General features: G+C 37.7%; 1 protein-coding gene across 9 annotated transcripts in view; it reads left to right on the top strand.

Annotated features, from left to right (window-relative positions):
- The window catches only part of kcnc3a (potassium voltage-gated channel, Shaw-related subfamily, member 3a), a 68,670-nt gene that overhangs the window by 42,798 nt on the left and 13,431 nt on the right, over window positions 1–12,441 (top strand). For 5 of the 9 annotated variants that reach the window (XR_008809698.1, XR_008809699.1, XM_056272254.1 and 2 more), the window contains exon 4: window positions 5,078–5,284. Coding sequence is in view for 7 of the 9 variants with exons in the window: in XM_056272254.1 (XP_056128229.1) it covers window positions 5,078–5,284 (207 nt within the window). In the remaining 2 variants the exon portion in view is untranslated. Of the gene's footprint in view, window positions 1–5,077; window positions 5,285–6,660; window positions 6,775–8,079; window positions 8,101–12,441 lie in introns of all 9 variants that reach the window. The other 4 variants (XM_056272252.1, XM_056272250.1, XM_056272247.1 and 1 more) reach the window with 2 other exon arrangements.

The raw sequence follows: 12,441 nt of genomic DNA, 5'->3' as shown, positions 1-12,441 counted from the left end.
CACATATATTTGAAAGTAGTAATATGCAAAACTGGGCTGTCACGGCCAATTTTGACAGAGGACAGGGATGTTATTATTAAAATTTATAGCAGGATTATGTTTCATGCGTTCCAATCAGTTTCTAAGGCTACTAGAAAACATCCCAGCCAATCAGAAGGGAAGGGAATATGATCCTGAATCTAGCAAACAGCTTTTGGTAGATGATTGACACGTACAATCCTATTTGTGTGTGCAGTTTATTTGCGCACTCACTGCACAAACTCATTTTCCTAATCATTATATTTGTCTTGTTTTCCAGTAAAAATATTTTTTTAAATCCAAATATATATACACACAAACTATTGTTAAAAAAAAACGCTATAGACTTTTATTCAGCATGGATGCATTAAATGTATCAAAAGTGACAGTAAAGACTTGATACAAAAGATTTCAAATAAATGCTGTTCTTTTGAACATTCTATTCATCAAAGAATCCTGGAAACAATTAAGCAGCACAGCTGTTTTCAACATTTATAATAATAAATGTTTATTCAGCAGCAAATCAGCATATTAGAATGATTTCTGAAGGATCACGTGACACTGAAGACTGGGCAAATTGTTTTTACGATACCAATACACATTGGTTCTCAGAATTTTGACTAAAATTCTGGCAAGGTTCTTTCGAAGTTATGGACAAACGTTCTTCCAGTTACATTAATACAATGTTCGTTCAGATCCTGACCTTAATAATATTCTTAAAATGTTAGCAAAAACGTCATTTATATATCATTAATGGACCTTTTTTTCTGAAATGTTTTAGCTTGTTTAACGTTTAAAAAAATATATATTACTACTTGTTTCAGAATGTTCAGAGAACATTCAAAAGTAATAATGCTTGCAAAATTATAAAATGGAATGTTCCCTTAATGTCCATATAACCAAGAAAAATAATATTTTTTCGCTATACGTGTGTGTTTGCATGTGAAGGTGTCGGTCAGGTTGAGCCAGTGAGTTCATGCAGCCGAGAGAGCTCCGTCTGTCATTACTGTGTGTGCAGAACTCAAATATACACACCCCATGCTAAGATTAACATGATGCAGATTAGTCACGACCCCTCAGATTAGCATATGCGATATTTGATCTATAATGCTGGCAGACGGTTTCAAATCAACAGCACTCTGCTTACCTCTGGTGATTTTCAACTGATTTCAAAACCGATTTTGTCAGATGTGTAATAGATTTAACATTGCATCTTTATAAATAGGATAACTTGGACGTTTTTCATAAAAAGTTAAATTATTTAGAACAAGCAGCCTCTTAAGTGGATGAGAGCTGTAGTTCTTAGCTCCTGCTCTTTGTTTTGCTTTTTCATGGAGTTCTCACAGCTGGAATTTCCCGAGGAAATAAAAGGGAGCATAATCATCCTGAGACACTTGCTGTGAAGAAACGCTTTAGCACATGTGCCCTCCTGTAGCTTCAAATCCCACACGCTCTTGACACCTACAATACTGGTATCATATCCATCATGTGTACTGTTAGTGAAGTTTTATTAAGAAGTGGAAAACGAAAATGATAAAACTTATAATTCGTCATTTGTTTGTCCCCCGTCCCCATGTATGAGTGTGTTTATTTTTTTGGGGAATGTGTGAGAGATGCTCTGATTCTGTAGCTTGATTTCTATGCTTGAGATTTTTAAAAGGTTCACCCAAAATTAAAAATCTCTCATCATTTTCTACCCATATGTCAATCCAAACACGAATACATTTATTTCTTTAGTGGAAAGCTAAAGGTGATGTTGTGAAAAATGTCTGAGCTTCTCACTTCTATACAGTGAAGGTAAATATAGGACCCAAGTGATGTCAAGCTTCAAAAAGTGCAAATGCACCATAAAAATAATAAAATTAGTCTAAGCAATACAACAGGTTTATCAGGTTTATTCACTTAAAAGCCTGCCATTTACTTCCATCATATGGAAAAGAGCAGCTTGAACATTGTGCTAGATTTCTCCTTTTGTGTTTCATAAATTCATGTGGATATTTAACCCTTGTGTTGTGTTGAAACCCCTGTAAAATGGCCAGTGTCAGAAATGTAGCATGATCATCTCGCAGTGTCTTTGCTGCTACGACCTACGTCTACTGACTAGCCAATAAAAATGCAAAATGAAATGGCGTATTGATCAATGCAACATGGCGTTAAAACTTAAAACTGCTTGCCTCGAGCTCCATTTGCATTAGCTTGCCAATTTGGCCTCTTTTCCCTAGCCATGACTGTCGATATTCTCCTCTTTCGCTTCCTCCACCACAATTGCCAAAGTCAGATTCAACTTGCTCGATTTGTTTACCACTAGCGCATGCTGATGACATTTTATTCTTCTATACTAACTTGCATCGTAGCCTATGATTCAATAGGTGTCATCATCGTACAGTCTACATACATGCCGTACCCAAGTTTATTAGATCCATGTTGTACAGTATGATTTGTAATGATCTTATGGGATTGCTGAAATCGCAGTCTGTAGCAGGAATAACGCTATCTCATGACCAATTCGTACGAATTCGTACGAGTGATTAAAAGGTGGCTAATTCGTACTAATTCATACGACCTCACTCGTACGAATTTGTACGATTTGTCTAAACCCACGTGATGGGTAGGTTTAGGGGCGGGGTCAGGGGTAGGTCATTCGTGCGAATTCATACGAATTTGGTAACTCGTAAAATATGTACGAATTAGCAAAAATCGTACGAGTGAGGTCGTATGAATTAGTACGAATTAGCCACCTCGTAAAATTCGTACGAATTGCCGTGAGATCGGGCTGGAATAACACCTTTTGTGTTCCCGATCAAATATGACCGGCCTTTTAAAAATTGCTTGTAAATCACTCGTTATGCTATATTATCACCAAATATTGGATTCAATCTTTTTGTCTACTTGTTTTCTTTCAATTAGGCCAGGTTTTGTATTACTTTTTAACTGTAGGCCTCTTTTATCTGAGCTTTTGCATATACATTTTGGACCAAAAAAGCATTATTCATGTGTAATTTTGCCAATATTGAAAAAGTAAATATATTCTGTACAATTTATCACACTAGTGTGCTTTAATGTTTAACCAGGAAGTTTGTTTTGAAATGATTTTATTTTGTACGAAATAGAACAAAATCACACTTGTGGTGTTACTGGTAAAAAAAAAGCCCTTTTAAAAATTGCTTATCTTTTAAAAATCACTCGTTGTGCTATATTATCACCAAATATTGGATTCAATCTTTTTGTCAACTTGTTTTCGGTAACGTGTGTGTGCATGTATCCACGCATGTACGGATCCGAGGCCTTTATCTTTGCAAGCACACATGTTCATGAGAAACACGCTCCTGAACACTAAATGTTTCTCCCCCATTTATTTTCAATGGATGGTCATTTTTGATCAATATAAGATCAAGTTGACAAAAATATTGAATCCAATATTTGGTGATTATTTGGCATAACGAGCGATTTATAAGCTATTTGCATTTTTTGTAGGCTGGTCATTTTTGACCTGGAACACCACCAGTGTGCCATTTTGTACAAAATAAAAACATTTCACAACAAACTTACTGGTTAAACATTAAAGCGCACTAGTGTGACAAATTGTACAGAATATTTTTTACTTTTTATTCAATATTGCCAAAATTACACACAAAAAAAAACAAAAAATGTAGGGAAGTAGTTATACACTGGGTGAGTAAAGTCAGTAAGTTTTAGTCCAATGCAATAACATTAACTAGCATTTTGGGGGGAAAGAAAATCCTCTCTGGGTCAAAAGGCCCCGAACACAATATGAGGGTTAAACACATTAAGGTGAATAAATGTTTTTTATTTAAATTTTATTGTATTAGAAGTATTTTTATGGTCCTTTTAATGACTGTAATTAAATGGCTGTCAGGAAAGTGAGTTATATCTGGTTTGGCGAACTTGATGTCATGACCTTTACTATAGACTTTTGTGACATCCATTCATCACCCTTTTGTCACCACTCAAGTGTGAATGTTCATCTTCCCAGATTTCATGGTCATATGGACTGCTGTCTTCACAGATAAATATTTGTAATTCCTTCCAATGAGGTCAAATTACATAACAGTCTCTATGCCATGTTCTCCCTCGCCTTCCCATTCTCCTTTTTTTCTATCTCTCTCCATGTCTTTAGCAGGCTTTTCCCCCTGGCTTATTTCTGTAAATTGTTGAGCAGTAACTCACGTCAGATTAGATTTGACAGCTGTGTCTGAAGCTATAAGAACAAGTGCCCCTGCAGCTTCTTTGTTTGAGTGTGTGCACATCTCAGTCTTTCAGACACACTCATTCATGTTGTGTGTGTGTGTGTGTGTGTGTGTGTGTGTGTGTGTGTGTGTGTGTGTGTGTGTGTGTGTGTGTGTGTGTGTGTGTGTGTGTGTGTGTGTGTGTGTGTGTGAGTTGGTTTATGTGATTTATGAGGACACAAATTTGTATAATGACATGTGTATTACACTGGTATTACAACTTATGGGTGGTTTATGAGGACATTTCAAAAGTCCTCATAAATCAAATGGCTTAAAAAACATAAAAAACAATGTTTTATTAAAAAATTAAAAATGCTGCATGTCTCCTGTGATGGGTAGGTTTAGGGATAGGGGCAGTGTAGGGGGATAGAATATATAGTTTTTACGGTATAAAAACCATTACGCCTATGGAGAGTCCTCATAATGCTGTTGCACCAACATGTGTGTGTGTGTGTGTGTGTGTGTGTGTGTGTGTGTGTGTGCGTGTGCGTACGTGCGTGTGCGTGTGCGTGTGTGTGTGTGTGTGTGTGTGCGTGTTTGTGTCTGTGTGTGTGTGTGTGTGTGTGTGTGTGTGTGTGTGTGTGTGTGTGATGTTCTGAATACCCCTGCACCATTTTAATCAAGTTATGCTGATGCTCTTTTTGTAGCACATATCTATTTTTTTCTCCTTTTTATTCATCCCTTTTCATCCTTGTCTTTTTTCTTCCTTCATCCCTGTCTTTTCATGTTACTATGACTCTCTCTAATATCACATGCACACAGTCCCACTAATAGTTTCTTTCTTTCTTTCTCTCTCTCTATCTATCTTTCAGACTCAAAGCAGAATGGGGACGCTGCAAACGCAGCTCTGGCCAATGAGGACTGTCCCACTATAGATCAGGTGCTGGGGCCAGATGACAGGAGTCCAGCCACTGGTGGGTTGGGGACAGGCACGGGCCGTGAACGCTACCCCCACGATAGGGCCTGCTTCCTTCTCAGTACCGGAGAGTTCCGCACCACAGACAGCAATGTCAGGAAAGGTATGCGGCACCCACAAACAAATGTGTTATTATACTCATATTTTCAGTGTACATTACAAAGAAAGGTAAGTTATATGATCCAATGCTTATTATTGCGTGTGGACAAACACACATAAATTGAAAAAAACGACTACAGCGAAATATATATATATATATATACACATCTATACTCAAATATACATCCACTTAGATGCACTTCACAAAGTACATCAGAGGTATACGCATTGAAACATACTCTCCTGCATCCATACTAACAGCATAGCTCCCTCCATCTCTTGCATTTCTCCTCATAATTCACCACATCTATCATTCTGAAGGGCGCTCATCATTAGCAAAGCTGCTAGCACACACGCAGTAATAATTCAATTCGTATCTTTGGTAATAGTGTTTAATCTTTGATTAAATCAGGACTTTTCAGTGAACGTAATCCTAGCACAAATGCAATGCCTATCAAACAAATTCACTGCGTATGGTCAACAAGCTCTTCAAATGCTATCTATCTATCTATCTATCTATCTATCTATCTATCTATCTATCTATCTATCTATCTATCTATCTATCCATCTTTCCATCCATCCATCCATCCATCCATCCATCCATCCATCCATCCATCCATCCATCCATCCATCCATCTATCTATCTATCTATCTATCTATCTATCTATCTATCTATCTATCTATCTATCTATCTATCTATCTATCTATCTATCTATCTATCTATCTAATCTATCTATCTATCTATCTATCTATCTATCTATCTGTCTGTCTGTCTGTCTGTCTGTCTGTCTGTCTGTCTGTCTGTCTCTCTATCTATCTATCTATCTATCTATCTATCTATCCATCCATCCATCCATCCATCCATCCATCCATCCATCCATCCATCCATCCATCCATCCATCCATCCATCTATCTATCTATCTATCTATCTATCTATCTATCTATCTATCTATCTATCTATCTATCTATCTATCTATCTATCTGTCTGTCTGTCTGTCTGTCTGTCTGTCTGTCTGTCTATCTCTATCTATCGTGCTTGCCTTTGCTCTTTCTTGCTCTCATTCATTGATTTATTACTTCATTCTCTTTCTCTTCCTGGCCTCCCACCCTGGCTTGACTCTGTTCATGTCTTATTCCCTCCTTCCAACCTTTCATCTTGGCCTCTTTTCTCCCAATCTTCTGCACCTCATGCTCTTTGCGACACATCCTCTTATGTCTTTTCATGTCCTTTACTTTTTTGCAATGGCATGATTAATATCTACTGCCTTCCTTTCTATACTATACATTCTTACTCCTGCACCTTTCCAATAACCTCCACGTATCCTAAATACACCCGTCTACACAACCAAATCCTACAACCCCCCCCCACAAAAACACTAGAAGCTGCAGGCGCCAACCCAGGAGAGGAATGGTTCAAGTCGGAAGGGCCACTGCTACAGCAGGACCTCAATGCCAATTCTGCCTCTTCCTGGATCAAACCATAATGAATCAGAGGTAACACTTAAGAAAGCCACCTGTAATGTAGCGTAGAAATTAGTTGAGTACAAAAATTGTCAATATTTACTCCATACAGCATACTGCTATTTCACAGGGAATTAAGTTTATATTTTAGAAGGACACAATTACTAGTATTTGTACTAAGAATATATTTATCACATTCATACTTTAGAGCAACTATAGATATGAAACAAACATAGTCACACTCAGTACTTAAGTACACAGTCATAAGCACTGAGCTTAACAGGAACAATATGCATTTGAGTCAGGGAGGACAAATGCCTTCAGTGTGTTCTGTCTGTGTGTTTGACAATTTTGTACAATATTACACTGATAAATTATCACAGCATCAATCACAGCAGTGCCAGAAATTCACTTTTGTATTAATGGGCCATATATATATATATATATTTTCTTTTTTTCTTTTCAGTTTGCCCCTAGAATTAATTAATTAATTATTTTGTTTACCCTTTAATGAGGGCATTTTATTTCTAACCCCAAAAAAACACAACATCAAGTTCCATTATATAGTTTATATCGAATAAAATATAAATGAAGAAATGAGTAGTGCATAAGATGTCTTAACCCAATAAAGGCCCAGTTTTAAATAATTGGCATTTGTATTTTTTTTATACTAATCCCGAGATATACATAGAATTCAATATAATGAATCATATTACATTTTTTAAAAATAAAAAAATTCCCTATGGGACTTCTTCTTTCTTTCTTAAATATCAGGGGCATTTCTTTAACTTTCAGTGGAATTTTTGCCCTGAGACTCGTAACAAGCTAGAGTCAATATCTCCTGTGTCTCTCTGACTCAAAAATTAATAAGTGTTTACTTGGACTAGCTTTGAAACCTGCACTATATATCTACATATATATCTCAAAGCCTAAGCGTTACAGCATTAGCTCCCTCATCTCTGTCTTTCTCACTCTCATTTTACCCTCAAAACTTAAACTTTTGTCATTCTAATTATGTTTTTAATTATTAATTATTTCCTCAGTTTCTTTTTTTTCTTCCTCCTGTTTGTACATCGTTCACTCTCTTTTCTCTTGACTGAACCGAGCACCAGACACGAGTTAACGCTGCACTTTTAACCCTCAGGCCAGTATAGTTCAAGACACACTCAAGTTCACACACCCACAGATTTGAAGAAATGAAAATGTGTTATTACAGGTGGTTATATGTGTGATTTCTGCTTAATTTGAGTGTGTTTGGGGGATGTTGTATTCTCTGATGTGTGTGTTTTTGAGGTGCGCTTGTCTGACTAGCTGTTGTTGTGTTATCTCCTTCCTCAGGTTGTGTCGTGTCATGCGTTTGTATGTCAGCTCTTGTTGCTACACTGTTACACATGTCTTCCCTTGTTCGTGTGTTGTCGTGTGTGTGTGTGCACTGTAATCCATTCAGTGTTGCTGTGACTTCTTCCTCCTCCTTCTCCTCCCTAGCGGTGACCTTTCACCTTAGTATAGTGCCCTTCAGGTCTTTGTAGAGTTTCAGTGCTCACTATACTGCCATTCAAAGGCAAAGCGCAGTAACTACACATTGCATTTTTCCCAAAATCACATTTCTTAAACTTTGATTTCACCTTTAACAAACAGGGTTGGCTCAATGTTCAGATTCAGAAGAAAATGTGTGAGAATGGAAACTCAGTGAAGCCATTTCCCCCAGTTCCAGTGTGGGTGTAGTTATTCTGTTTTGCCTTTTTAGGGCTGTATAATTGCCATCCCACATTATATTTACTACCGGAAAGAAGCCCAAAGAGGAATGCCTTTTTATGCCTTAGGGGTTTTGGTGAACGGTCACTGGGAAGGGTTGTGTTTTATTTGCATTTTCTGTTTTATTTTTTTGAATAAAGCTGGTTTCTTCTCTCTCCTGGAACTGCCCTCCACTCTGGGGTCCACTGACCAGTGTTTCATCACAGCCAGCAGATGAAAACCCTTCATTAAATGGACCAGAAACACTGAACTCCAATATTCTAGCCATGAATAGTATTTTAAGGGGCTGTGCTGAAACACTGACGCTGTTAGGATGTGTGCTACAGTCCTGTAGTCTAACTGATCAGGGACACAATTCTGCCGCACATATACACAAAACATCAGGTGAGGAGAGACAAACCTGTCTGATAGACTTGAAAGAGATACATGGACATTTAAAGAGGGAATTTTATGACGAGGTAAGATGAAAAAAACACAACACAGACACTAAAATCTCAGCAAACACATATTACTGATGCCCACAGACACAGGTAAGTTCTCGTAGGGCTGTAATGACATACCTGGGCTGTTGCCATTTTAACTGGACACTGTGTTGCAAGTGCTGTGATGCAATTGTTACGAATGGAAACTGAAAGGTTTACATATATGTTAAGACCCTAAAAAATTGGGGGCAAATGGCCACATATAGTGGGCTTTTGTTTTTAATGTGAGACTGTATCTTGCTTTCTCCTTTCTCTCTTTCCCCTTCTTTTCTAACTCACTCTTTCTGGCTTGAGTTGTGCCCATGTAGTGTGTTTTACTGTGATCACAGTGCCTCTTCAATTATGCTTTCAGTTCTGTTGACGAATACAGAAGAGCACAGGTCAGGAAAGGTCAAAAGTTTCTCTTTTGGATGTTTTCTCACTTTTTCTTTATCGATTCCATAATATTTACAGGTGTGTGTGTGTGTGTGAGAGATGGGTTGTTTGGAGGTGTATATGTTTATATGTTGTATGAAAGTGAGGGTTTCTGAAGCTTTTGTTCTTTTAGTTTATATTTGTGCTATTGCTTTTCAGTGTGTTCTGTTGGTATAGATGTTTTAAAAAGTTCACCCCAATATGACAATTCATTTACTCATCGTTATTTCAACCCGTTATTTCAATTTCATCTCCTTTTTTGTCCTACGGAAGAATATGGACTTTATTCGGTGGGACACAAAAGGAGATGTTTATCAGAATGTAATATTTAATATAAGCTGCTGTCATTCATACAATTGGTGAATGGGCTGTCAAGTTTAATAAAAGGACAAAAAGGCAGCATAAGATATCATTAACAAAATCTATATGACTACAGACTGGAATACACTACACGACTTTTAAAATCTGAACATATTTTAAAACACTAGCCATCATTCACTTGACAACTTTGTAAATGGTTACAGAAAAAAACTGGGCATCATACACTAAACGACTGAGGATCACACACTACAAATCGTTACGAACACAACAAACTCATGCAGAAACACATGCTAGGAGAAGCATGAAAGATGAAAACAATATGTTCTAAAACCAGCTCAAAATATCAAGCATGGTTGATGATTCTGTGCCCATCATTCACTACACAATTTTCTCTGTGTAAAAAACTCTGATGGCCCAAAATCTATAGACTGACTCTGACTTTCAGTGTTGACTCATTTAGACTGCAAATCGAGGCAAAAATCTGGGCAAAAGTTGTGTAGTGTATTCCAGTCTTAGTGCTCTATTTTCCAAGTTATTTTCCAAGTATTCTGAAGTCAGACTGTAGAGTAGCTGTATGTCAGGAACAAACTGAAATTTAAGTATTATTTCACTGAAAATCATGCATTTACAGCTGTGGTCTTTCACTTTTATTATATGGAAAATAGTAGTTTCCACAATTTCCTCTTTGAGGACAAATAAATACATCTATCTAAGCATAGTCCTTGGAAGAAAAAGTCATATGAGGGTGAGTAAATGATGAAAGAACTTTAATTTGTGGGTGAACTATCCCTTCATATTCCACTCCATCGGTCTCCTCCTAAATCACCACATCATGTGTTCTTCTGTCTTCTCCCCACTCGAACTTCTGCCTCTTTCTGTCTCTACCTTCTCCCCTCTCATTCCTTCCTGCCCACTGTTGCCAAGGAAACAGTGGAAGAGAGCATTCTGGGACTAGGCAAAATATCAAATGAAGGGGTTAAAGATGGTCCAAGCTAAAAAAAATGTGGCCTTCTAAAACCTGGCAAATTGGTTAGAACCTTAACTTTCAACCTTATCAATCATTTATTCAATCTAAAGTGCTCTCTTGATGTGGTTTTATATTTGGAGTAAACTGAGAGCTTTGAGTCACATACCCTTGGGCCCTGCCATTGACAGACTCTGGTGGTGAGGCTAAATGTGTGAGAGAGAGCTGCAGTCTGGATGCGTGCACACTGACTGAGGGCATTTTGGTCATCTTCCTCTCTGACCATTGTCTTAAAGCGTAGAAATAGTACTGCACTGCAGGGCTGCAGTCACCCCCCCCCCCCCTCTCTCTCTCTCTCTCTCCCTCTCCCTCTCCCTCTCCCTCTCCCTCTCCCTCTCCCTCCCTCCCCCTCCCTCCCCCTCTCCCTCTTCCTCCCTCCCCCTCCCTCCCATTCCTCTCCTTCTGCAGACTGATTGATTTTCCCCTGTACACTCGTTTAACCTCTCTTCTGAATCTTTGCCGTAACCGAAGAACCTGAGGGTTCTCTCTCTAGGGCTCGATATCTTGATGAGATAGTCCAATTCATTATCAATTTCACCATATCATGTATCACTATGTGTATCAAAAGTGATCCATGTCCTTTCAAATAATTTTTAAAGTCGCTGCAAAACCTTAACTGCTTTCTCTCTCAGTCTGGCTTTATATAGTATATGCCAGTAATCAGTTTCCATTCATATATTTGCTGCAGTCTATACTGCAGAAATTAATCGTATTATATTATAAATTAGTTAATATGTCCACAGAATGGCAGTCCAGAATGATTCCCAACAACCAAATTGGCACAATTTCTAATTGCAACTACTTTTTCATGCTATTTTGTAGTCAATCAGCAGTTCCCACAGGCGTTACAGCCAACTGTCAAAGTCCCAGGTTGCATCGGTGTGAGAATTTGACTGCAGTGCAGTAAAAATTGAGCGACAAAATATGGCAGAGAGGTTGCTGGCCTGGCCGATAATGCTTCCAGAGGGGTCAGTGCTCTCATTCTGTTCGGGTCACTGCCCCTCGAGGGACAGAGCAAGGGGGAGGGGCCTGTCACAAGAGTTTTTATTACAACACATCCCTCATAAAGACTATTAAAAATAGTTAATATTTCTTTCCATGTTAGGATAAATGAAAACATTTGTCTGCCTGTCGCTTTAAATACTGGAAGTGTTCGTTTTTATAGTGAGCCAGACTGCTGGATTCAACCGTTGTCTCTGCAGCATTTCTTATTAATTGTATTAAAAATAATTGATTATTTGAATCATAACAAATTATTCATCAAGTAATGTATATGAAATGCAGATCCACTGCCTTTTACTTCAGTTTTACTGAAGCCTGAACACGATGGGTTCAAGAAAAGAATTAAAAGAATGCAAAGTAGAGAATAAAAAATGGTTTGTAAGATTTCTGTCAGTTCAGTTTCCATTTTATGGTGAATTGGGACTGGTTTATGTTCGTTAAGATGTTATCAAAAGTTAGGTAATGGATGCAGTAACAAAAAATGTGTCTTTCAAATCAAACTGTTCAAATCGGATGTGTTGTTTATGGATGTGCGTGACTCTTCCACCATCACTGACGGTGTACTGCATTTATGACACTATCATACTTTATCTGGATGTGCTGTGAATATTATTTCAGCGTTTGTTGTTTCACAGTGTTCTCTGCTGTCTTGTTACTAGCTGCATATGTTTTTTTTAAAAATTTATTAAATATTTTATTATT

Source organism: Rhinichthys klamathensis, unplaced genomic scaffold (assembly GCF_029890125.1).
Source record: "Rhinichthys klamathensis goyatoka isolate OS25496 unplaced genomic scaffold, OSU_Roscu_1.1 h1tg000333l_1, whole genome shotgun sequence".
Lineage (NCBI taxonomy): Eukaryota > Metazoa > Chordata > Actinopteri > Cypriniformes > Leuciscidae > Rhinichthys > Rhinichthys klamathensis.
This window is presented reverse-complemented; position numbering and strand designations above follow the sequence as displayed.